Raw genomic sequence first — 23,616 nt, forward strand, 5'->3', positions numbered from 1 at the left:
AATGAACAAAAGGAGTCGAAGGATTCGTTCTTTTGACTGAAAGAGTTGAAAAAATCTGAGTCAGTAAAAAGAGCCGACCTTCCCATCACTAGTCAGCACTGCTCAGCTCAGAAGTGTTTAAATGGAATAGGTGACCATGCCTTGGCCCTCACCTGAGTTGTCTGGTGTACTGGGCTCTGTACTCATAGGCTGAGGGGATGTTGTTGTTGCTGTTTCTGCTACTGCAGCTGTTGCGGCGGCGGCCACAGCCAGGGCCAGCTTCTCTTGCTGGGCCTTGCGTGCCTGCAGTATGTTCCACTCCTCCATCTCCTTGTCAAACAGGCCGTTGTCCTCCTTCACGTAGGCCTTCAGGTCCGGGGGGAGCTTATCCAGACCACTCAGCATCTGGCCCGTCTCCTTATCAAACTCCTCTGCACACACAACCAGGCAAACAGATCGTCAATATGGGAATTTATAAACTGGGTGGTTCGAGCACTGAATGCTGATTGGCTGACAGGTATGACTAAATATTTATTTTTACTGCTCTAATTACATTGGTAACCAGTTTATAATAGTGGTTTGTGGTATATGAACATCCTGTCCAAGTTGCAGCACAAACAGAGCATAACAATAACTAACTACCTTGCACATGGCATGTCCTCATCATATACTCTGAGGACAGTGGTCATAGTTAATGATGATCACAAGAAAGAAGAAAACAAAGCTGAAGTATACCACAAGAAAAGCAAGGTCAAAATAAAGATATGGGATAATGCTGATTGAGGAGCAGAAGAAGCAGTATCTACCTTCTATGAGGAAAGGCTTCTTGTCGTTGATGTACATGAGGCAGTAGGCGCTGGCGTTGCGGTAGCCTCCGAACGAGTCCCTGACCAGCTCCTCCCAGGAGGACTTGGTGACTGAGATGTCGTTGTACTTCATCCAGCACCGCTGGTGGGGGTCATAGATGTAGGCCCAGTAGTGTCCGGCATTGGCCTGGCCCTCATGCACCAACACCGCATGCAGCCGGTACGGAACCTGGGAGAGGGCAGGAGACAATGAGTGACCATCCGGAGTGAACACTGGTCATGGAAAAATGTGAGCGTTCTCAAATGGTATTTTTGTATTACAGCCAATGACAATGTATGGTATTTGTGTGAAGGTGTATTGTCAGGTTTAGGAAGGGAATCTTTTACCTGCATCATGGACTTGTCAGAGTACATAAGCTCAATGGTCCTGTGGATTCTGGATATACTGCCCTGAAGATCTGGAGAAGAAAAATCCACCCATCACTAGAATTCATACATTTTTGTGCATGAGATCATAAGAGACAGACAGAGGTATAATACAGCATATTGGGTTTACAAGGCTGGATGASGTCAGAGGTGATAAACAGTACCAGTCAAAAGTTTGGACACACCCCATTCAAAGGGTTTTCTTTATTTCTTTACTATTTTCAACATTGTAGAATAATAGTGAAGACATCAAAATTATGAAATAACACATATGGAATCATGTAGTATCCCCAAAAAGTTTTACATCAAAATATATTTTCTAATCTTCCTCATAGTCTTGGCATTCTCTCAACCAGCTTCATGAGGTAGTCCCCTGAAATGATGTGCCTTGTTAAAAGTTAATTTGTGGAATTTCTTTCCTTCTTAAATGTTTTCGAGCCAATCAGTTGTGTTGTGACAAGGTAGGGGTGGTATACAGAAGATAGCTCTATTTAGATCAAGTCCATAGTATGACAAGAACAGCTCAAATAAGCAAAGAGAAAAGGCAGTCCATCATTACTTTACGACATGAGGCAATTAACTGCACCTCAGATTGCAGCCCAAATAAATGCTTCATGTTCAAGTAACAGACACATCTCAACATCAACTCTTCAGAGGAGACTGCTTGAATCAGGCCTTCATGGTCAAATTGCTGCATAGAAATCACTACAAAAGGACATCAATAAGAAGAAGAGACTTGCTTGGGCCAAGAAACATGAGCAATGGACATTAGACCTGTGGAAATCTGTCCTTTGGTCTGATGAGTCCAAATTGGAGATTTTTGGTTCCAACCGCTGTGTCTTTGTGAGAGGCAGGGTAGGTGAATGGATGATCTCCGCATGTGTGGTTCCCACCGTAAAGCATGAAGGAGGTGTGATGGTGCTTTGCTGGTGACACTGTCAGTGATTTATTTAGAATTCAAGGCACACTTAACCAGCATGGTTACCACAGCCTTCTGCAGCGATACGCCATCCCATCTGGTTTGCGCTTAGTGGGACTATCATTTGTTTTACAACAGGAAAATAACCCAAAACAGAGAATGCCAAGTGTGCAAATCTGTCATCAAGGCAAATGGTGGCTACTTTGAAGAATTTCAAATATAAAATATATTTTGATTTGTTAACACTTTTTTGGTTACGACATGATTCCATGTGCTATTTCATAGTTTTGATGTCTTCACTATTATTCTACAATGTAGAAAATAGTAAAAATAAAGAAAACCCTTGAATGAGTAGGTGTGTTTGACGTTTGACTGGTACTGTACGTACCGCGGGTGTCGTTCTCCACCTCACTCCTCCAGCGGTGCAGGCAGCCCTCCAGCACCCTGAGCTCTTCCTCAGTGATGTGGCGTGGCGCCGGGTGCATGGGCAGGTCAGGGGGCAGTCGGGACTGGGTGAAGGGCTTGTGGATAGGCACTCTCTGCTGGGTGGAGGGGGCTGGGCTGGGAGCCAGGGCGGGGGCCAAACCCTCTGGAGGGGTAGAGGGACCCTGTTCGGCTGTGCTGTAATGTCGGGCGAGTGTGAATAAGTCAAAACCACAACTCAATACTTCTGAACCACACTAATTCAACAGCTTAATCAGACTGATTTGCTGACAAAAGCAAAGTCAGAAACATGCACACATGAACACTTAAATCCTGACACAGGGAGACAGAGTGTGGCATGCTCTGTGTTTCATGACTTGCCTTGAAGCGAGCAGCAGCTGCCCTGTTGTGCCACCAGGGGGTGCTGATGTATCAATGTCCCCCACAGGAGAGGTGCAGACTGGCTTACTGGATGTAAACTCCATGGCGTACTGCAGGACATCTGCCAGAGGAAACCTCTTGGGGCCGGAGCCATAGCTCAGATACCTTGGGGACACAGAGAGAGAGAGCAGAACAGAGAGAGGATGACAAACCGTACTGAGAATGAGGACGCATCTTTCAGTGAAAGAGTAAAAGCAAAGCAAGATACTTGGTCAGAAGCATAACAGATATGGTATCTATGAACACCATCCCTTTGATAGTTGATCAACCTACGATAGTAAATAGAGGTGTGTGTGTGTGTAGCAGACCAGCCCACCTTTCCAGACGCTGTTGGAGTAGAGTCAGGTGCTCTTTCAGTCTCCTGATCTCCTCCCGTTTAATCCTGGTGATCTCTCGGTTCCTGTCCATATACCTGACAAAACAACAGAAATCATATAAGTTCCTTGGAAAACTATGGGTCTGAATCCCAGATTAAAGTACCACAACCCATGCTCAATGTAAAATCTCAATGTTTATTTTCTTTTTTCAAGCCCTTTAATTTGGAAGGGGCCTAGGAAATCCCAAATAATATGTTATTTAGGCTATGTGATGTGAATAACAGTTAATCTTAGCTGCTTACACCTGTTGAATTGAAACATTTTCCCTTAGGTACAGCTGGACTGGTAGGTGTGTTGGAGGTTTCCTTACCTGTCCATGTACAGCATGGAGGGGAACTCCAGCTTGCTGTGGATCTTCTCAGGTCGACCCAAAGCTTGGTTGAACTCAAATCTTGACAGTTCAAAGGTCAAGACAGGAGGTAGTTCGGTAAACCAGTGCTGAAAGGAATTCCAAAATGTTTCTAATGGGTCATATGAGTCATGCGGTATCCATAAACACATTTTTAATTGGGCACTAAGGAATCAGTAGTCTTGAGCAGCGTGTTTTGAAAGCATTCCTACATGACTCATGCCTGTTCCACTAATATTGTTGTGCCTTTAGTAGTGCCAAGTGACAAACCGAAATGTTATTTTTTGTATTTTAAACAACTAATTGACCAATGTCGGTTCAATTATTTGAATTTCATTTCGTTCCGTTTCTTTCTGTGAGCTCAATGCACAAATTGCACAATTTCCCTAGAGATAAATCAGATCAAGATCAGAGTTGGGTTATAAAAAAAGATCAGAAACTTTGAACATCCCATGGAGCACCATTACAYAATTGAAAGAATATGGCACCACAACAAACCTGCCAAGAGAGGGCTGTCCACCAAAACTCACGGACCAGGAAAGGAGGGCATTAATCAGAGGCAACAAAGAGACCAAAGAAAACCCTGAAGAAGCTGCAAAGTTCCATAGCGGAGATTAGAGTATCTGTCCATAGGACCACCTCAGGCCGAACACTCCACAGAACTGGGCTTTATGGAAGAGTGGCCAGAAAAAGCCATTGCTTAAAGAAACAAATTGGTGTTCACAAAAAGGCATGTGTGAGACTCCCCAAACATATGGAAGAAGGTACTCTGGTCAGATGAGACAAATTGAGCTTTTTGGCCATCAAGGAAAAGGCTATGTCTGGCGCAAACCCAACACCTCTCATCACCCCGAGAACASCATCCCCACAGTGAAGCATGGTGGTGGCAGCATCATGCTGTGGGGATGTTTTTCCATCGCAGGGACTGGGAAACTGGTCAGAATTGAAGGAATGATGATGGCGCTAAATACAGGGAAATTCTTGAGGGAAACCTGTTTCAGCCTTCCAGAGATTTGAGACTGGGATGGAGGTTCACCTTCCAGCAGGACAATGACCCTAAGCATACTGCTAAAGCAACACTCGAGTGGTTTACGGGAAACATTTAAATGTCGTGGAATGGCCTAGTCAAAGCCCTGACCTCAATCCAATTGAGAATCTGTGCTATGACTTAAAGATTTCTGTACACCAGCGGAACCCATCCAACTTGAAGAAGCTGGAGCAGTTTTGCCTTGAAGAATGGGCAAAAATCCCAGTGGCTAGATGTGCCAAGCTTATAGAGAAATACCCCAAGAGACTTGCAGCTGTAATTGCTGCAAAAGGTGTCTCTACAAAGTATTGACTTGGGGGGGTGAATAGTTATGCACACTCAAGTTCTGTTTTTTTGTCTTATTTGTTTCACAATAAAAAACATTTTGCATCTTCAAAGTGGTAGTCATGTTGTGTAAATCAAATGATACAAACCCCCCCAAAAATCTATTTTAATATCAGGTTGTAAGGCAACAAAATAGAAAAAATGCCAAAGGGGTGAATACTTTTGCAAGCCACTGTAGTAAGGAGCTGTACTTTCCAACAGGCCAACATTCAACATGTTTTCTGCGCTAAACTATGCTCATTAAGTATAATGACCATAATCCATTGCGAGCCTACTTGTCCGTTCTGTGTTTCTTTTACGCCTGCTATGTTAGGCTACTGTGGGACAGACACCGAGAGGGAGAAAAGAAAACGCGATGGAGAGGGATAGAGAGCAGATGCTTCATGAAGTATCTCTACCTGAAAATACATGATCTGACTGACAATAAGTTGGTATTCAGCAGTCATAAACGTATGTGTTATTTACTTTGAAGTACTAGGCATGCTGAAATAGTGATTTTGTCACAGCAAAGGCAACAGCTCTATAGAGATGAGATGACTTGCAATGAAATAAAGTAATCAAATAAAACAATATCCGGCAGGGATATCCTTGTCTCATCGCGAACTAGCGACTCCTGTGTTTCCTCCGACACATTGGTGCGGCTGGGTTGGATGGGCATTGTGTCAAGAAGCAGTGAGGCTTGGTTGGGTTGTCTTTCGGAGGACGCATGGCTCTCGACCTTCACCTCTCCTGAGTCCGTACAGGAGTTGCAGCGATGAGACAAGACTAACTACTACCAATTGGATACCACAAAATTGGGGAGAAAAAAAGGRAAAAAAATAATAATTWAWTTTTTTTTAAAGCACTAAATAGCTCAGCTGTAGCCTCTATTCTATATTATTTTTGTCATTATTCCAAGCAGGCATTGATGGTGTTTGTTAGACAGATAGGTTGGATGGGGAGATCTAACAGAGCTTGAGAGGATCTGCAGAGAATGGGAGAAACTCCCCAAATAAAGGTGTGCCAAGCTTATAGCGTCATACCCAAAAAGACTTGAAGCTGTAATCGCTGCCAAAGTGCCTCAACAAAGTACTGAGTAAAGTGTCTGAATACTTATGTAAATGTGATATTTCAGTATTATTTTTCTTAAATTTGAAAAAAAATCTAAAAAGCTGTTTTTGTCATTATGGGGTACTGTGTGTAGACTGATGAGGGAAAAAACTATTTAATCAATTTTAGAATAAGTCTGTAACGTAACAAAAAGTCAACTGGTCTGAATACTTCCTGAATGCACGCACACACAAAGAAGTATGTTTCCCTCTTCAAATTAGTGGATTTGGCCATTTCAGCCACACCAATTGCTGACAGGTGTATAAAATCCAGCACACGGCCATGCAATCTCCAAAGACAAACATTGGCAGTAGAATGGCCTTACTGAAGAGCTCAGTGACTTTCAATGTGGCGCAGTCATAGGATGCCACCTTTCCAACAAGTCAGTTCATCAAACTTCTGTCCAGCAATTTACAGTCAACTGTAAGTGCTGGTATTGTGCAGTGGAAACGTCTAGGAGCAACAACGGCTCAGCCACGAAGAGGTAGGCCACACKAGCTCACAGAACGGGACCATCGAGTACTTAAGAGCGTAAAAAAATTGTCTGCCCTTGTTTGCAACACTCACTACTGAGTTCCAAACTGCCTCTGGAAGCAACGTCAGCACAAAAACTGTTGGTTGGGAACGTCATAAAATGGGTTTCCATGGCCGAGCAGCCACACACAAGCCTAAGATCACCATGAGCAATGCCAAGCATCGGCTGGAGTAGTGTAAAGCCTGCCGGCATGGGACTCTGGAGCAGCGGAAATGCGAACTCCGGAGTGATGAATCACGCTTCTCAATCTGGCAGTCCGACAGACGAATCTGGGTTTGGCGGATTCCAGGAGAACACCATCTGCTCCAACGCGTAGTGTCAACTGTAAAGTTTGGTGGAGGGGGAATATTGGTCTTGGGCTGGTTATCATGGACACTTTCGACTTAGGCGCCATGAAAAAACACTTACGGATTTCAATGGCTGAAAAATCCCTGAATACATTTTTTTTACCGATTCTTGAACCGACTCTTTTAAAATTGCTCACCAAATAAGTTAAGGATTATTTATTATCTAATGGCAGCCTGCAGCACCCTTGTCGGCCTTCATTTTTAAATTCTCAGTGAGGGGTACAGCAATGAGCTATCCTGCAACGTCACTTCCTGGATTAGTTTAAACTGCGAATGTTGCTTCCATGAGATGCCATCTTAACCCAACTTCCTTGGCTTCAAATGCGCTTTTGCGTCTAAGCATACGAATGAATGGTGTTACGTTATCGATGCATTAATGAGGTCGGGCACTGATGAAGYGGGATTAGGCCTGGCTCACAGTCTGCGTTCCAATTCATCCCAAAGGTGTTCGATGGGGTTGAGGTCAGGGCTCTGTGCACGCCAGTCAAGTTCTTCCACACCGATCTCGACAAACCATTTTTGTATGGACCTCACTTTGTGCACGGGGGCAGTGTCATACTGACACAGGAAAGGACCTTCCCCAAACTATTGGCACAAAGTTGGAAGCACATAATCATCTAGAATGTCATTGTAAGCTGTAGAGTTAAGATTTCCCTTCACTGGAACGAAGGGGCCTAGCCCGAAACATGAAAACCAGCCAAAGACCATTATTCCATGTCCACCAAACTTTACAGTTGGCACTATGCGTTGGGGCAGGTAGTAGTCAGTCCCCCACATCTCCTGAATTATTCAAGCACCGTCTATTTTTAAATAGGCCTAGATGGGCTGTTTTAGTGGGTTACTGGTAACATTTGGTTGTCGAACAGAAATGTAATGGTACTTCCAGTATAATTTTGTTGCCTGTACATTTTGTGTGTGTCTAACTATAGGTTTGGAACATGTTTTGGAGTTTCATTATCCCTATTACACATGAATTACAGTTAAAACTCCAAACTCCAGTGTTAGTTGGTTTTTAATGAGCAGCAGCACTGACCTCTTGTCCAGACTTGGCAGAGTTCTCTGCTGATGAGTGCAGGGACTCGATCTCCCCCTCAATCATGGCCGCCTCCAGACACTCATGCAGGTCCTTAAAGCCGTTCACCTGCAGAGGGTACTGCCCAAACATCTCGGTGTTCTCAAACTTCTTTCCTGTGYGGYAAGGGAGCAGCAGCACAGAAACGTAAACAACATTTATGCACCAACACAAGCATTCCTCACACACCCACACATAACCACAGTTGGGGCCGCATTACCAACAACAACTAATTGAAGAAGCACTGGGATTTGGTAGAGGCAGTTGTGCCCTATTATGCAGTATTATTCCTCAGAGGTGCGGACCTAGCCTGTGTGTACCATATGGCGAGGAAGTGGGTCAAGTGTGTGTGAGAGAAGACCCATTTCACACTAATTTACAGCCAGGTTGAGTTCAGCATCAGTCATCATAGCCAGGCRTGAGTTCAAATAGGATTTGTTTGATTGAGCCTATTCGGTATGCCAGATGGGCAGGGTTTATACTTTCTGGGACTTCACCATTGGTTCCATTGCACCAAGCAAGCTCAATTAAACTCAGAAAACAAATACTTGAACCCAGGGGAAGATCACATCCACTAACTGACTGTAAATACAGCACAGCTTGCTCCCCTGCAGAGCCTTAAGACTGCTGTATGCTTCAGTTTGGCTGGCGCCTAGCCAAAATCGGCTAGGCGAACCGAACGAGTGTGCTCGCATACCTTTGACCATACCTGGGGCAATAGTACTGTTCGGCCATCTTGAGACATCTTAGCCAGTATACACCTTCTCAAAATAGTCAGAATTAATCTAAGATAACTCAAGAATTACATTTTTACGTTTTGGCCGAGGATATCTTAGTTTTACATCTAAGAGCATTTCTCAAGTAAAACAATATGCAAAAAAATGAGTCGTCTCATAGCTGAATGACGAATACTACATTGAAGATGTCCTACTGCTGACCAATCACCAATGAAGGGGCTTAGACTTCAGCTTCTGAACTTCAGCTAGCCTCGAGAAAAAAATGTTGTGTGCAAGAACAGCCGAAATGAACAAAAATGTCTCAAAATGTCATCATAATATACGCACAAACTGTTCCGGATGGGAAGCATGCGGATGCCTTTAGCCAACCCACTGCACTGACTACAGCAGCTGAGTACTGACTGACAACAACAAAAAACAGAACCCAGAGAGGGGAAGATAGRGGTCATGCAAATGTGGCATTAAGGTCATTTAAGGATGAGAGGAGCAAAAGCTGCCTTGCTGGCCCAGCTTTGTGTCTGGCGGGCCTGGACCAGTATTGTCATGCATAATAAGCAAAATTCCAATCAGACGTCAAGGTCCTCAAGGATCAATGCTCTGCAGCCCTGTGCTTTTACATGCGCCACATCTCATTAAAACAAGGTCACCTTTCATTATCGGGGGCAAGGACTCTCCCTCTCCTTGCTGCTGCTTCAAAGCAGGAAACTGACGGCTGAGCCTTAACTCTCACGTTACCTCTCCTCCTACCCAGGGACGTTCTAACATGCTTGCTTCCCTCTCTTACCTTCGAGAACACCAACAGCCAGGAACCGGCCATAGAACAGCTCCACCATCGGGTTTTTTGGCTTCTCACCCTCTCTGGGAACGGAGAGAGATCAGAGCCAAAACACACACACTCATTGGGGTGAGTCACAGTGTGCGACATACACAATGGGTGGAAGAGGACGCTTTGTCCTCTAAGCCATGTGAATAATGCTCCTAGCTTCTTTTTTTACATGGACTTTCATAAAATGCTTACTAAATTCACTACGATGCATATTCTGTATGAAAACACAGAAAGCATGATGTGTCCAGTCTCCTAAGGGGATGAATTACACAGTGTGTGTGTGTGTGTGTGTGTGTGTGTGTGTGTGTGTGTGTGTGTGTGTGTGTGTGTGTGTTGACGTTAGCACGGTGTGTTGTCGTACCGGTCCTCCTCTGCCTTCATCTGGAAGGCATCCTCCAGCCAGTCCAGCAGCTTGTGTGTGAACTCACTCACATCCTGCTGTTCAGGCAACACACAGCGAAACAGACCAATTACAACAATACTTACAGGCAACACACAGAGACAGAGCAATTAGAACATTGCCTTCACTGTAGAACAGAAAGCCTAGATCTCAGATGTACAGAACACAACCTCCTTTCTATGTTTTAAACCTTGGTTAAGTGGGCTTATACTGAGGGACTTGGTAATTGTTGAGGTAGATTTGTATACACCAGAGTCAAGTCAAATGTAATTGTTATGCTTCAAAAGCAACCATCAGGACCAGAGGGTGCCTTACAGACGTCAGTTGTGCCCTCTAATTGGGGTCAACGCTTCTCTAACCTCAGACACACAAAGTGACCAGAGTAGAGTGGACTACGGACATGACTGATGAGTACAGTGGTCAGACGGCCAAACTCGCAGGACCTTAACAGAAATATAAGCTCAGCATTATCGGGTTTTCGGGGGGCGGACACCGAATGTTTTACAGCMTATTAGCGTACACCTAATATGTTCCCCCTGTTGATAATGTTCATTATATATTAAGCTTGAACCAAAAGATTACATGTAACAAAAATGAAATACGAAATTATTTGAAATAATAATGTATGTTGATGCTAATATGATGCACAATATTCCATTATGTTTCTATATGATAACAATAGAGTAATATATTTAATATGCCATATACAATTTTCTTAAGTTTCACTAATTAATTTTWATTAACTTACTCATTATAACACACCCCTCACTACTGTCATTGGTTACACTAATTGCACTGTTTGTCTACATAACCTGGTTCAAGTATTCATGACATTACCCCGAGGAAGGCACAGTGAGCCGAAACGTTGGTAAATACCCATTACATTTCTTGGAGATTATACATGGTGTGTGCGACATTCTTTATTTTGATAGTTAATAGTTTATTCGCCGTTAGTCAGCACCTCCACACAAACTGTTATTCTGGGTGTGCGCCAGCTCATGTTTTTTTTCTTTTCTACTATTCGTCATATTAACATTACAGCATATTAGCATACAGGAGCTGATCCCCATCCGACATCTACAGTGGCTTGCAAAACTATTCACCCCCCTTGGCATTTTTCCTATTTTGTTGCCTTACAACCTGGAATGAAAATAGATTTTTGGGGTGTTTGTATCATTTGATTTACACAACATGCCTACCACTTTGAAGATGCAAAATATTTTTTGGGGTGAAACAAACAAGAAATAAGACAAAAAAACAGAACTTGAGCGTGCATAACTATTCACCCCCCAAAAGTCAATAATTTGTGGAGCCACCTTTTGCAGCAATTACAGCTGCAAGTCTCTTAGGGTATGTCTATAAGCTTGGCACATCTAGCCACTGGGATTTTTGCACATTCTTCAAGGCAAAACTGCTCCAGCTCCTTCAAGTTGGATGGGTTCCGCTGGTGTACAGAGATCTTAAGTCATAGCACAGATTCTCAATTGGATTGAGGACTGGGCTTTGACCAGAGTACCTTCTTCCATATGTTTGGGGAGTCTCCCACATGCCTTCTGGCGAACACCAAACGTGTTTGCTTATTTTTTTCTTTAAGCAATGGCTTTTTTCTGGCCACTCTTCCGTAAAGCCCAGCTCTGTGGAGCGTACAGCTTAAAGTGGTGCTGTGGACAGATACTCCAATCTCCACTGTGGAGCTTTGCAGCTCCTTCAGGGTTATCTTTGGTCTCTTTGTTGCCTCTCTGATTAATGCCCTCCTTGCCTGGTCCGTGAGTTTTGGTGGGCGGCCCTCACTTGGCAGGTTTGTGGTGGTGCCATATTCTTTCCATTTTTTAAATAATGGATTTAAATGGTACTCCGTGGGATGTTCAAAGTTTGATATTTTTTATAACCAAACATTGATCTGTACTTCACAACTTTGTCCCTGACCTGTTTGGAGAGTTCCTTGGTCTTCATGGTGCCACTTGCTTGATGGTGCCCCTTGCTTAGTGGTGTTGCAGACTCTGGGGCCTTTCAGAACAGATATATATATATATATATATACACACACACACACTAGGATCATGTGACGTATCATGTAAAAAAAAAAAAAGTAAAGTCCACCTGTGTGCCATCTAATTAATTATGTGACTTCTGAAGGTAATTGGTTGCACCAGATCTTATTTAGGGGCTTCATAGCAAAGGGGGTGAATACATATGCACGCACCACTTTTCCGTTTAAATTTTTTCATTTTTTTTTCATTTCACTTCACCAATTTGGACTATTTTGTGCATGTCTATTACATGAAATCCAAATAAAAATCTATTTAAATTACAGGTTGTAATGCAACAAAATAGGAAAAACGCCAAGGGGGATGAATACTTTTGCAAGGCATTGTATATTTGTAGCAGAGTTCAGCGCAATAGCGCAAGAGGCGGAAGGGGGGGGGGCATGGCTGTTGCACAAGAGGGAGGAGCAGTGGACCAGCCAACTGGCTCAGGTTGGGACTGATCAACCCTTCAGAAGGTGTCATGAGAAGCACCAAAACACCTGATGAAGGGACTAAAATCCATCAGATGTAGGTAAATAAAACACTGAAGGACCCCTAATTACACTTCACATTTAGCAGATGCTCTTATTCAGAACAACTTAGATGCATTCATCTTCAGATATCTAGGTGGATCAACCACATAACACAGATGTAGTCCAATTTCTCCTCAAAGAAATGATGAGCAAAGTCAGTGCTAGTAGGAAAAGTCACTGCTAAGTTTTGGGGGATAAGAAACTCTTCAGAGGTAGGGTGTCATATATTCAGTAGAAGGGCAGGAACTCTGCTGTCCTAGAATCAGGGGGAAGCTGGTTCCACCATTGGGGTGCCAGGACAGAGAACAGCTTTGACTGACTTCCTGTATGGGTGGGACAGCCAAGAGATCAGAGGTGGCAGAACGGAGTCCTCTGGTTAGGATGTAGGGTTTGAGCATAGCCTGAAGGTAGGGAGGGACAGTTCCCCTTGCTGCTCCGTAGGCAAGCACCATGGTATTGTAGTGCATGGTTTCCCAAACTTTAGAATTCATTTAGAATTTCTATTTCCACTTTACTGTTGGTTGCATTTTTTGGGGTCTAGGCCAGACTACTGTAAAGCCCTTTGTGACATCTGTTGATGTAAAAATGGCTTTACAAAGACATTTGAAGGAAAGGTTGATTGGTTTACCATAGCAGATTTTACAGAGTGATAGCTAGGATGTTACCTGCTGAGACTCGCTGGACTTGAAGGCGTCCTTGAGGATCTCCACGGCACACGACGGGTCCACGTACTTCCTCTTAGAACCCACCATGAGGGAGAACAAGTTCCTAAGCTCCTGCATGAAGGGTAGGTTTCTGTGCTCCTGCGGAACGACAACCACACCCAGACACAAACACACACAGGGACGTTAGTTAACATGATAACCTGCCTTCTAAAGGAAGGGAATACGGGTTCCCAAATCGCAGTCATATTTCAGGGTTTTAATGTCAACCATCTTTCAGACCATAGAGACCGAATTCAAATTCGGGGCTTTATGATGGTGATGGTGTGCCCATCAAAATATGAGAGATGAGTATTTCCCCAGTTTATGCAAGGGAATGTGCTTTTCTATTGGAGCCTAGTGATGCTGAGCTGACCCAGTAAATCTGTGAGCTGGAGCGAGATGTGACAACCAGAGGGAGTTCTCCACTGCTCTACATACAGCAGGACACTGACTGGCTGCACCACAACTACTACCACTGAATGAACGAGTTCTAATTACACTATGGTGCAGGTTGAGAGCACAGAGGACTCATTGCTCAAGCCCATATGTGTGACAAAAAAAGGGACACTTATGTGACACTGGCAAAGGAAAAGCCTTGCTTTGAAGACGAGCCTCATTGACAAACAGAGCAATTAAAATAAACTCTTGGATTAGTGCTCTCACTTCGAGCGTAAGGGTCACGGCTATTGACGACAGATCAGAGCCTAAGCCCTAGAAGAGTCCCTCCTCCGTTGGTTCTGGATATTAGACAGTGGGACTAGAGACTAAAACCCCAAAATGACTGGCGCTACATGGCAACAGCAGCAGAGGCATAGCCCAGATTAGCGGATGTGCGCTAACCATTGACCCTTAGGAGGGCTCCATGGGAAGCGGTTGGGAGAAATGTGCTGTCAAGATTTCAGTTGCAGCAACGGACGAGGAAGAGACTGCAGCTGCTGCAGAAAGACAGGGAGGAGAGGCTAAGCTGAGCTGGTGTGAGTCACGGGTCATGGTCACTGTCGGGTGTGTCAGAGAGGGAACCACTAGGGCTACAGTGTGCTTCATCACATCCTCTTCATCCACCCTCCTTGTGGCTAGGTGTAGAGGTAGTGAATCAACTGGGCAGTCAGGGGGCAGTGTGAACCAATGGAACCCGAGGGCAAGAGCAGATCACACTGCAACCAAATAGAGCTGTTGCTTGGTGAGGGCACTGATTTACAACCCAGAATGTCGAGTCTCTCATCAGAGGGCCAGGACCTCAGGGCCCAGCTCAGAGGCTAACAGGAAGGACAGCTGTCCAGCTGAGGAGCCATGGGTCTCAAAGGACACAAGTCAAATACTCAGGGGAGAGAGCTAAATCGGACCTTTCCCTGGCTGTCGCCTATAAAAAGGTTTAACCTGTGTTCCAGTGGCACTATCTCTGGAACGTATTGGTCAGGGGGATTTGGGCCTAAGCCCCCTAGCTGAGTGTTGATATGGATTGTTTGGATGGGTGGTGGTGGTTCACCTTCTGGTTGCGAGGCAGGTCCTGGACTCTGGCAGGAGGAGAGTAGTGTAGCACCAGCCTCTGGAACTCCAGCAGATTGAACAGAGACTGGAAACAAGGAGACAGAAAGAGAAACGAGTCCGTTTTACCGAGTGACATTCATTTAGCTTTCAACCAGCATTAAACATTTTTGCAATATCAAAAGAGATCATGGAAGTTCCTATATAGTGAGGTAGTCAACATCGGTTTTACTATGGCTATCACCCTGTTACTGCTAGCTGTATTCATATGACGAATTACAAAAGAATGTTAGCAGAGTGATGTGACTAAGTTCGAAGTTACAAACCAAACTTCCATTCCTTTTGATAAAAGGATTAAATAATTACAAAAGAAGAAAGATTAGTGGAGTTGTCACTTGATTTCATCATCTGCTTTTAGTAAATCTCTAATTCTGGGATCAGAAGGAGCAGAAACGTGGGACTGTGCTGTCTCCTTAAGGAGGCCCAATACACACAGGGGCAGGGACCATGTGACAATGTATCCAGTGCTCATCCAGCTCACTTAACCCTCTACCAGGGAGTCTTTAGAGTAACAACAACGTAATCCCTACCTTATGACAGGCAGGGCTGGAGTCTCCAAGAGCTGTAGCACACTGTCATTATAAATGCAGGGCCTATATATCTAATGAATTACATTGACATAGGATGCTTTGCGTTGTATGAGGGGTGTGTTTGTGTTGAGTCTCCACCTGGATGACGGCGCTGAACCAGCAGGTGTTGCCCACGTTCTTCAGACCCACAGGGCAGTTCTCCATCCTCTTCCTGTCATGGGGATTGGGCGAGTCACTCCACACTTCCGTGTGTGTCCGCTTTAGGCTTGCCTTGTTCTCTGCAATGCTGGCCTCCAGAACTCTGCAAAGAGCACAACATAACACGTTTAAAAATACACACACTTTAATCAAAGGACATTTATTATGTGCAAAACCCCCAAAAACCATAATGTTGACATTTAGCAACTCAACAAAACAAAGATTAGCAAGTCTGCACAGTGCCTTGTTCAACCTAATTCGAAAGTGCATTATGTTGACATGTCACCACTCAAACCTTCCAGCTCCCAGTATGCTCCTCCTCTCCCCTCAGCCCAGCCAATAACATTGTGGTGTTGAGCCCAGTCTACCTGCTGATGGCCTGCTCCTCATCAGTGATGCCCGTCTCCCTGAAGGCCCGGCTGGACTCCTCCAGGCTGAGAGCGATGGCCCTCTGGAGGTCATCCTTGTCATCGCCAGTCAGGTCAATCACGTCTGAAACAACACACACGTAGTCCTTTAATTCATACATACATACCCGTTCAAAAGTTTGCGGTCACTTAGAAATGTTGTTGTTTTTGAAAGAAAAGCACATTTGTTGTCCATTAAAATAACATCAAATTGATCAGAAATACAGTGTAGACGTTGTTAATGTTGTAAATTACTATTGTAGCTGGTTACGGTGGGAGGCCCCGGTGCACTGGCAGCTTCATTAAATAGTACCCGCAAAACACCAGTCTCAACGTCAGTGAGGTGTCTTTCTCAAACTAGACACTCTAATGTACTTGTCCTCTTGCTCAGTTGTGCACCCGGGGCTCCCACTCTTTCTATTATAGTTAGAGACAGTTTGTGCTGGTCTGTGAAGGGAGTAGTACACAGCGTTGTACGAGATCTTCAGTCGCTTGGCAATTTCTCACATGGAATAGCCTTCATGTCTCAGAACAAGAATAGACTGATGAGTTTCAGAAGAAAGTCTTTGTTTCTGGCCATTTTGAGCGTGTAATCGAACCCACAAATGCTGATGCTCCAGATACTCAACTAGTCGAAAGAAGGCCAGTTTTATTTCTTCTTTAAATCAGAACAACAGTTTTCAGCTGTGCTAACATAATTGCAAAAGGGTTTTCTTATGACCAATTAGGCTTTTAAAATTATAAACTTGAATCAGCTAACAACGTGCCATTGGAACACAGGAGTGATGGTTGCTGATAATGGGCCTCTGTAGATATTCCATTAAAAAGAATCTGCCAGTTCCAGCTACAAGTCATTTACAACATTAACAATGTCTACACTGTATTTCTGATCAATGTGATGTTATTTTAATGGCCAATTTTTTTCGACATTTCTAAGTGACCCCAAACTTTTYAKCGWTAATGTACATARATATAMACAAGTCCTAATTCTATGCTGAAATCGAGTTAAGTGCACACATTACAAGTTAAGATTCAGGCCTTACTGACTTAATAATCCCTCTCGCATAAGTGTCAGGGGAAAGGGCAAACCAACAATATCCTTTRCATCACCGCTTAAAAAGACACAAAGGGAAGAGGAGAGCCTAAGTGTACAGTAGCCTTTAATGTTAGAAAAGCCTATAAAAAGATGAAGGTTAGTCATCAGAGTAGTAAATGGAGCACCATGGTTTTCCCCTCCTCCCAGACTACTCTATACCCCTTAGACTGGGTTAACTAGGTTGTTTTCCTTATTTGACATGTATCCGAGGAAGCGTGTAAGTTCATTAAAATCAGGCCACTCCCGCATTAAAGTCAAAGGGGAGTGTCAGGATATATGACCTTCTCTGGTGGTCCTGAACAGAGAAGGATATGCCTCTGCACAATTTATCGTGCCATCTCAGAAAATTCCCCTGAAATGACACCATGTAATTTCAACAAAATAACCCCTTGTATTGCATGAGAGCCAGGAGGCATCCTGCTAACAGACATCCCACTCAGACCTTAATACTACGTTAACTGCTCACTTAAAGCTTCAATACCAAAATGAATGGGAACAACTGGAAAAATGTGATAGAAATGGAATCAGTGGAGATGTTTTCTTATGCATACACATGAGATGAGGTAGGTAGCGGTACTCACTAGTATCTCCCTGGCTAGGGACTGCCCCGGGCAGCGCTGGGTGAGGTAGGTACTCACTGGTGTCTGCCTGGCTGCCCACGCTGATGTATCTGTCGTTGCCCACCTGGGTGGTCTGGTAGTAGGTGGCCTCATCCTGCTGGGGCACCTTGGCATTCTTCTCCGTCAGAAAGGCCACCGCCTCCGCCAGGTCTCCATGACTGACCTGCAGGGACAGCAGGGTCACAGCTAGACAGTCAGAGATGGGTTGACTGTCAACATACCTCTTCTGGGAGATCAATAAAGCTTATGGGCTGATGAATTGGTTGAATATAAATAAATGTGCAGAACTCCCACTGGAGATTATAGAACATAAACACTAAACAGTAACATTTTAAACCGTGTCAAACCATTTAGAAATGCATCCCTGAAAATCAGTATCAGCTAGGGGAAAGATTGACTATTTTAAACAACCTGGTGTCGGACTAAATATCAACACAATCAGACATTGCAAATTGAGAGATTTTAAAAGAGGTGAATTAGACAGGGGAGATGTGTGAGTCACTAACATCACTGCATCCGCACCGCACTGTGTTTGTTACCTGCAGGGCCTGCTGAAGTAGCTGTACGTCTGTGGTGCCTGTGACCTCCCTCAGCTGGTTCAGCAGAGTCTGCTGATCGCTGTTCAGGCAATGTACACACAGTGTTCATGAGAGAAGATACATCAGGTAGAGAGAGCGGAGAGGGGCGCAGAGAGAGAGAGAGCGAGAGGGGCGCAGAAGAGAGAGAGAGCGAGAGGGCGGCAGAGAGAGAGAGGCAGAGAGAGAGAGGCAGAGAGAGAGAGAGAGAGAGAGAGAGAGAGAGAGAGAGAGAGAGAGAAGTGCAGGCAGGCAGAAGAGAGAGAGAGAGAGAGAAGAAAGGCAGGCAGGCAAGAGAAAGAGAGGAGAGAAAGGCAGGCAGGCAGAGAAAGAAGAGAGAGAGAAGGCAGGCAGGCAGAGAAAGAGAGAGAGAGAAAGGCAGGCAAGGCACAGAAAGAGAGAGAGAGAAAGGCAGGCAGGCGAGAAGAGAGAAGGGCAGGCAGGGGAGAAGAGAGAGAAGCAACCGCGAGCGGCAGAGGCAGAAGCGCCATGTAAGTATGAGAAACGAGGCAGTGTTTCCAGCAGAGAGAGAAGAGAAAGAGAAAGGCAGGCAGGCAGAGTAAGAAAGACAGAGAGAAGGCAGGCAGGCAGAGGAGAAGCTATGCACTATGTAGAGAAAGGCAGGGAACGCGCAGGCGAACACGCCACGACGCACGAGGGCCAGGCAGAGAAGAGAAAGACAGAGAGAAAAGGCCAAGGCAGGCAGAGAGAGAAGTAGAGAGAGAAAGAAAGAGAGAGAAAGAGAGAGCGAGCGAGCGGGGCGCAGAGAGAAAGAGAGAGCGAGCGAGCGGGGCGCGAGAAGAGGAGAGAGATGAGCGAGCGAGCGGTGGCGCAGCAGAGAGAGAGAGAAGAGCGAGCCGAGCGGGCCCGCAGAGAGAGAGAGAGAGCGAGCCGAGCGGGCCGCAGAGAGAGTAGAGCGATCTGCGAGCGGGGCCGCAGAGAAGAGAGAGGCGGGAGATGACTGGGCGCCATGGAGTGCTATAAAGGGCGGGGCGCAGAGAAGAGAGCGAGCGATGCGGGGCGCAGAGAAGAGAGAGCGAGCCGAGCGGGGCGCAGCCGAGAGAAAGAGAGAGCGAGCCGGGGCGCAGAGAGAGGAGCCGAGCGAGCGAGCGAGCGAGATGAGAGAGAGAGAGAGAGAGCGGAGAGAGCGAAGAGAGCGAGAGAGAGAGAGAGAGTGAGAGAGAGAGAGAGAGAGAGGAGAGCGCGCGAGAGCGAGAGCGGAAGCGAGGAGCCGAGAGAGAGAGAGTCGAGAGAGAGAGAGAGCGAGAGAGGCGAGAGAGCGAAGAGCGAGAGCGAGAGAGAGAGAGAAGAGAAGGCGCGGAGAGAGAGAGAGAGATGGCGAGAGAGCGAGAGAGCGAGCGAGAGGCGAGAAGAAGAGCGAGAAGAGGGCCAGAGAGTCGAGAGAGAGAGAGCGAGAGAGGAGAGAGAGAGAGAGCGAGAGAGAGAGGCGAGAGCGAGAGAGCGAGGAGTAGAATGCGGAGAGAGAGCGAGCAGAGAGAGAAGCGAGAGAGAGAGAGCGAGCAGAGAGAGAGCGAGAGAGAGAGAGCGAGAGAGAGAGAGTCGAGAGAGAGAGAGCGAGAGAGAGAGAGCGAGAAGAGAGAGAGGAGGAGAGAGAGAGCCGATGAGATAAGGAGAGCGAGCAGAGGAGGAGCGAGAGGAGAGAGAGCGAGAGAGAGAGAGCGAGAGAGAGAGACGGAGGAGAGAGAAGCGGAGAGAGAGAGACGCGAGAGAGAGAGAGCGAGAGAGAGAGATGCGAGAGAGAGAGACGAGAGGAGAGAGAGTGAGAAGAGAGAGAGCGAGAGAGGAGAGCGAGAGAGGAGAGAGCGTGAAGAGCAGAGAGCGAGAAGAGAGAGAGCGAGAGAAGAGAGAGCGAGAAGAGAGAGAGCGGAGATGGAGGAGAGCAGAGAGAGAGAGAGCGAGAAGAGAGAGAGCGAGCGAGAGAGAAGCGAGAGAGAAGAGAGAGATCAGGAGAGAGAGAGCGAGAGAGCGAGAGAAGAGAGAGAGATGCGAGAGAGAGAGAGAGAGGCGAATGAAGAGAGAGAGAGAAGCGATGAGAGAGAGAAGAGAGAGAGCCGAGCGAAGAGAGCGAGAGAGCGAGAGAGCGAGAAGCGAGAGCGACGGAGCGAGAAGCGAGAGCGAGAAGCGAGAGCGAGAGCGAGAGCGAGAAGCGAGAGAGAGAGAGAGAGAGAGAGAGGGAGGAGAGAGAGAGAGAGAGAGAGAGAGCAGAGAAGAAGAGAAGAGAGAGAGAAGCGAGAGAGAGAGAGAGAGAGAGAGAGAGAAGAGCGAGAGGACGAGAGAGAAGGCGAGAGAGAGAGAAGCGAGAGAGAGAGAGCAGAGAGAGAGAGAGCGACCGAGAGAGAGAGCGAGAGAGAGAGAGCGAGAGAGCGAGAGAGCGAGAAGAGAGAGCGTAAGAGAGAGAGAGCGAGAGGAGAGAGCGAGAGAGAGAGGAGCGATGAGAGACGAGACGCAAGAGAGAGAGAGAGCGAGAGAGAGAGGCGAGAGAGGAGAGCGAGAGAGAGTTGGCGGAGGAGAGAGCGAGAAGAGAAGAGCGAGAGAGAGAGCGAGAGAGAGAGCGACGAGAGAGAGCGAGAGAGAGACGGTCGAGAGCAGAGAGAGTTAGAGAGAGAAGAGCGAGAGAGAGAGATGCGAGAGAGAAGAAGAGAGCGAGAGACTGAGAGAGCGGGAAGAGAGTAAGCGAGAGAGAGAGCGAGAGAGTGAGAGCGAAGAGAGAGAGAGCGAGAGAAGAGCGGATGCGATGAGAGAGAGATGCGCAGATGAGAGCGAGAGGAGAGCGAGAGAGAGAGCTTGCGAGAGAGAGCCGCGAGAGAGAGACAGCGAGAGAGAGCGCGAGAGAGAGAGCGACTGAGAGAGAAGCGATGAGAGAGAGGAGGAGAGAGGAGCCGAGAGAGAGAGCGAGAGAAGAGCGAGAGAGAGAGCGAGAGGAGAGAGCGAGAGAGAAGAGAGCGAGAGAAAGAGAAGCGAGAGAGAGAGAGCGAGAGAGAGAGAGAGCGAGAGCCGAGAGAGATGCGAGAGAGAGCGAGAGAGAGAGAGCGAGAGAGAGAGAGCGGAGAGAGAGACGAAGAGAGAGAGCGAGAGAGAGAGAGTGCGAGAAGAGAGAGAGCGAGAGATGAGAGAGGCGAGAGAGAAGAGAGCGAGATGAGAGAGAGCGAGAGAGAGAGAGCGAGAGAGAGAGAGCGAGAGAGAGATGAGCGAGAGGAGAGAGCGATGAGAGAAGAGCGAGAGAGAGAGCGAGAGAGAGAGCGAGAGAGAGATGCGAGAGAGAGAGGCGAGAGTAGAGCGCGAGAGAGAGTATGGCGAGACGAGAGAGCGAGAAGAGAGCGAGAGAGAGAGGCGAGAGGAGAGAGCGAGGAGAGATAGCTGAGAGAGAGAGCGAGAGCGAGAGAAGAGCGAGAGAGAGCGAGAGAGAGCGAGAGAGAGCGACGAGAGAGCGAGAGAGAGCGAGCGAGGAGAGAGCGAGAGAGAGAGAGCGGGAAGGCGAGAGAAGGAGCGCTAGAATACACAGCAAGTCAGCTGACACTAAATTGAGGAGTCGCATAAACACAAACTTTTGGCATAAATTGGGAAAAAACTGAAAGAGTCTAAACAAGAGGAATTAGCGATCCAAAATGGTGACATAATGGACAACTCAATTTTAAAAACTCTAGCACACCGTTCAAAGAATTGCACACGCAAGCGATAGTTTAGAAGCAGAGCCGCCAAATCATGAGAAGATTGAACTGGAATTCGAAAAAGCTATAAAGGCCAATCATCCATCCATTGGACTCCCTCAATTACTGTTTACTAGGAGCTCTATATAGCAAACTTCAGGCTCTCATAACTGATGGCATCCTAAATGAGATTTCCTCAAATCACTAGTGCAATAATATTATCAAATTGGCTATATTAAACTGTTTTAATTTGATCCTGAGTGTAGGTTATTTCAGTGACTCTGGAATCAAAGGACTCAGTAACCTCAATCTTTTAGAAAACAGAGACAAATTGACCCTAGAACAATTACAGAGGCATTTGTGTGAACAGTAACCTGGGAAGGTTTTCCCTGTAGTATTATAAATGTAAGAGTTCTAAACTTCTTAATAAGCACAATGTCTTTGAGTAAAAGACAATTGGATTTTATACCAAAAACAATCTACACAACTGGTATCATATTTACAACGCCTACACATCCTGATAGATAAACATGTCCACCAAAATAATACCAAAATCATAGACGCTTGCTTTATCGACTTTCCAAAAAGCAATTTTGATTCTATTTGGCAATACAGGCTGTTCTACAAAGTTATTGGAAAGTGGTTGTAAGGGGGTGAAAACATATGACATACATTTAAATTCAATGTATTATGGCAATAACGCTGCACATTAAAATTGGTCCAAGATAAAGAACAGAATTCTTTAACCAGGGGCGGGAGCCTATCGTCAGGGTTTGTAAACGGAGCACTGCACTCTTCAATATTTACATCAACGAATTGGCCACTATTCTAGAAAAATCCTCAGCCCCTGGTGTTAGTCTCCACAATTCAGAGGCTAAATGCCTACTCTTCGCAGATGACCTATGCCTGCTGTCACCCACAGCACATGGCCTACAGCAGAGCCCTGGCAGTAAATCCCAAAAATACTAAAATAAGGATTTTCCAGAGAAGATCCAGATCTCAGGGAATTAGACCAAAGTTCTCAATTGCTACAAAATATATAGAGTACTGCACACACTACAATTACTTAGGTTTAAAAATAATGAGGCAGTGAATGAACTGAGAGAGAAAGCACGCAGTGCATTCTACGCCATTAAAAAGCTAATTCAAATTGAAATACCAATTAAAATTTGGCTAAAACTAATTGAATATGTCATTGAACCAACTGCACTTTATGGCAGCGAGGTGTGGGGTCCACTTGCAAAACAAGATTTCCTCAAATGGGACAAACACCCCATTGAAACCCTGCATGCAGAGTTCTGTAAGATTATCCTACGTGTCCAGAGGAAAACTACAAACAATGCATGCAGGGCACAATTAGGCCAATATCCACTAATAATAAAAACTCAAAAAAGAGCAATTAAGTTTTGGAAACATCTAAAATACACTGACCCCCTCTCATATCACTACCAAGCCCTGCAATGCCAAGAGCTGAGCAAAAAAAAAAGAGTCCCCTTATCCAGCTGGTCCTGGGGCTGAGTTCACAAACCTGTTCTACTAACACACTGAAGCCTCAGGACCAGAACATCCAATCAATCAGGATAAACCAAATTACAACACAGTCAAAACAAAACTA

General features: G+C 45.7%; 1 protein-coding gene across 5 annotated transcripts in view; it reads right to left on the minus strand.

The window, feature by feature from the left end:
- Positions 1 to 23,616, minus strand: part of LOC111950687 (ubiquitin carboxyl-terminal hydrolase 25) — an 82,240-nt gene that overhangs the window by 33,064 nt on the left and 25,560 nt on the right. For 3 of the 5 annotated variants that reach the window (XM_070434443.1, XM_070434446.1, XM_070434445.1), the window contains exons 2-16: positions 17,720 to 17,921; positions 16,004 to 16,127; positions 15,576 to 15,738; positions 14,849 to 14,935; positions 13,324 to 13,461; positions 10,060 to 10,136; positions 9,657 to 9,730; positions 8,097 to 8,251; positions 3,682 to 3,809; positions 3,311 to 3,406; positions 2,942 to 3,099; positions 2,519 to 2,758; positions 1,173 to 1,243; positions 786 to 1,014; positions 153 to 410 (exon numbers count right to left, since the gene is read on the minus strand). In XM_070434443.1, the coding sequence (XP_070290544.1) occupies positions 153 to 410; positions 786 to 1,014; positions 1,173 to 1,243; positions 2,519 to 2,758; positions 2,942 to 3,099; positions 3,311 to 3,406; positions 3,682 to 3,809; positions 8,097 to 8,251; positions 9,657 to 9,730; positions 10,060 to 10,136; positions 13,324 to 13,461; positions 14,849 to 14,935; positions 15,576 to 15,738; positions 16,004 to 16,127; positions 17,720 to 17,921 (2,200 nt within the window). Of the gene's footprint in view, positions 1 to 152; positions 411 to 785; positions 1,015 to 1,172; positions 1,244 to 2,518; positions 2,759 to 2,941; positions 3,100 to 3,310; positions 3,407 to 3,681; positions 3,810 to 8,096; positions 8,252 to 9,656; positions 9,731 to 10,059; positions 10,137 to 13,323; positions 13,462 to 14,848; positions 14,936 to 15,575; positions 15,739 to 16,003; positions 16,128 to 17,719; positions 17,922 to 18,297; positions 18,373 to 23,616 lie in introns of those variants that run through there. The other 2 variants (XM_070434447.1, XM_070434444.1) reach the window with 2 other exon arrangements.

This window comes from Salvelinus sp. IW2-2015, linkage group LG23 (genome assembly GCF_002910315.2).
Source record: "Salvelinus sp. IW2-2015 linkage group LG23, ASM291031v2, whole genome shotgun sequence".
Taxonomy (NCBI): Eukaryota; Metazoa; Chordata; class Actinopteri; order Salmoniformes; family Salmonidae; genus Salvelinus; species Salvelinus sp. IW2-2015.